The 2,432-nt window shown below is 31.7% G+C and overlaps 1 protein-coding gene across 1 annotated transcript; it reads left to right on the top strand.

The window, feature by feature from the left end:
- The first annotated feature begins 1,490 nt into the window (after nt 1-1,490).
- On the top strand, nt 1,491-2,224 carry LOC105763831 (BON1-associated protein 2-like). Its single transcript, XM_012582208.2, has one exon. It carries the CDS (start codon nt 1,586-1,588, stop codon nt 2,129-2,131), a length of 546 nt encoding a protein of 181 aa, XP_012437662.1. The 5' UTR covers nt 1,491-1,585; the 3' UTR covers nt 2,132-2,224.
- The last annotated feature ends 208 nt before the right edge of the window (nt 2,225-2,432 follow it).

The following is a 2,432-nucleotide window of genomic DNA, read 5'->3' as shown; positions in this document are numbered from 1 at the left end:
TATCACCTAAAAAGCTAAAAAAATTTATAAGCTAAATTTGATTGAAAATATACCAAAAATAGAAACACTCAAAATTTTAAGATAACAATTTTCATCTTTTCTTATTCTTTTAAAATTAACCTTCAATATCACAAAGAAAAGTAGAATTACAAAATGACCAAATTACACAATATATAAATGTTGAGTGTTAAAATTTTAAAATCAAGACTAAATTGACACATTATATAAATACTAATGATTAAAGTTGCTATTATCTCAATTTTAAAAGCTACAAGTGACAAGTTATATTCCCATTAATAATGTAACGACTTTTGACCAAAAACGAAAAATTCGAATAGTTAAGTAAACATTCAGTAATTTTTCATAATTAGGTGACAAAAAATAATTTACAGGTGATTATTAATATAGTTTCCTTTAAATTAAATATTAAAATTTTTGCTTTTACGGCGGCCGTCGCTAGAAACTTTATAGTAGAAAATTAAAAACGCAGCACACGCCAAAATTGAATAACCGCACTTTGACACGCAGCACCCGTTAACCATGATGCAAATTCAAATTAGTCCTAAATTTTAAAACATTTTAATAATGTACTGGGTTGATGTCCCATGAAACTGTGTAAATTTTTAATTTCCATGGTTAAAATGATGTTGTTTTATATATGAAATTAAAAAAAAAAAAACTAGAGTCCTGGGGGTATTGAGTATTTGTACTTAGAATATTAGAGTTTATATCAATTTTTACCCTTTCTGATTCTAGGTTAGATATTCGGATCTACAATTTTTATCATTTAAAACAAAATTGTTTTAGCTCGGCTAATATTGGTATTGTTGTCGGTGTAAGGGGATGTGGATTCAAGTGCATTAAAGTATATTTATCTTTCTATTTAAGTGTTGATGAGGAGTTATGAGTAGTTCTAGACATTGTATAAAAAAAACCAACATCGTTTAAACTATATCAATTCAATATTGACACACAATTATGCCACGTAGGCACTATTATTAATTTTGCTAAAAATCAAACAAATTTGTCATGAAATTGAAATGATGAAGGCAAAACTACTCAAAGAAAAAGAAGAAGAAGAGGTGCTAATTTGTCAAAAAAGTGTAAGCATTAAGGACATTTTGTTATTATTCTAATTTCAATTACATGTCTACCTACTATAAGTCTATAACTTTTGAATTTGATTAAAGAAAACTAGTTCCATTAAAATTTACTAGATTAAAATTTGATCTATATGTTAAATTCGAGCTAGCATTTAGTGCTTAAGTTTAGAGCTAGGTTAAGCTCATTCGTTTTTAAATTCAAGAACCAGTTTAAAATCTGACGTATAGTTTGAGGATTTATGATGAAATTAATCCTTTATTATATTCAATAGTCTTGGGTGTAAAATATTCAAGTCTTAACCTGAAGCACCCTCCCTCTTTCTTCTTCCTTTCATATTAACTTCCTATATGTGTGTGTATTATGTATATATATATCCCTTAGGAGCCTTTCTTCTCATAAGCCATAGCCTCTAAAATTTTAATTAAAAACCCAAAAATTTCTTAGAAACCTTCTTTGATTCTTCTTTGGTTTAATTAATTTAATGGAGACCAAGTCTCGCACTCTAGAGATCACGGTTTTATCAGCAGAAGACCTGAGAATCGACAACAAACCGGTGAAAAAGAACGCCTACGTCGTCGTTTCGGTCGACCCTTTCAACAACAAGGCGAGCAAGGTCGACGGAGAAGGAGGCAGCTACCCTTCGTGGAACGACAAGCTGGTGATGGAAATGCCGTTACAGACGCGGTTTGTAACCCTCCTAGTCAAATGCAAGGGGTCCAGAGGGGAAAAAACGGTGGGGTTAGCGAGGATACCGGTGATGGATTTCGTCGGAGGGTATTCGCCGGCGACTTGTTTGCAATTCTTGAGTTACAGGTTAAGGGATCCCAAGGGGTTGAAGAATGGGATTATTAATGTTTCATTGAGAGTAAAAGAGCCTTTGCAGGATTGTTCTTCACAGGCTGCGGCTGCTGGTGGTGGTAATGCGGCGACGATAGGGCTGGGAATTCCCATTGATGGACGAAGAGATTATGGTATGGTTACTGGGATTCCAATATGGACTGGTTATCCATCTAATTCTTTGTTTTAGATGATTGATCTTTGTAGTGATTCAATTGAAGTAATTACAAAAGTTGTACAAAAAATACACAAATATATATATCAACAAATTTGTTTAATCCAATCAATTTGGATCAAGTCATGTTATAAAAGGTCCTTTAAGAAAGAAAATTGAAAAATCAATTTAACTCTCTCAATTCAACTCGACCCAATTAATCATTCTATTAAAAATTTCATTTATTTATATGGTTAAAAGTTAGTCAGTGAGATATGTATCTCAACATGAGGTATACATGGCACACCGTGTATAACTGTTTGATTATTTTATCAAC

The sequence above is a fragment of the Gossypium raimondii genome, chromosome 12, assembly GCF_025698545.1.
Source record: "Gossypium raimondii isolate GPD5lz chromosome 12, ASM2569854v1, whole genome shotgun sequence".
Taxonomy (NCBI): Eukaryota; Viridiplantae; Streptophyta; class Magnoliopsida; order Malvales; family Malvaceae; genus Gossypium; species Gossypium raimondii.
This window is presented reverse-complemented; position numbering and strand designations above follow the sequence as displayed.

Coding starts and splice junctions, on each gene's coding strand:
- LOC105763831 (XM_012582208.2), top strand. CDS start 1,586: ATGGAGACCAAGTCTCGCACTCTAGAGATCACGGTTTTATCAGCAGAA.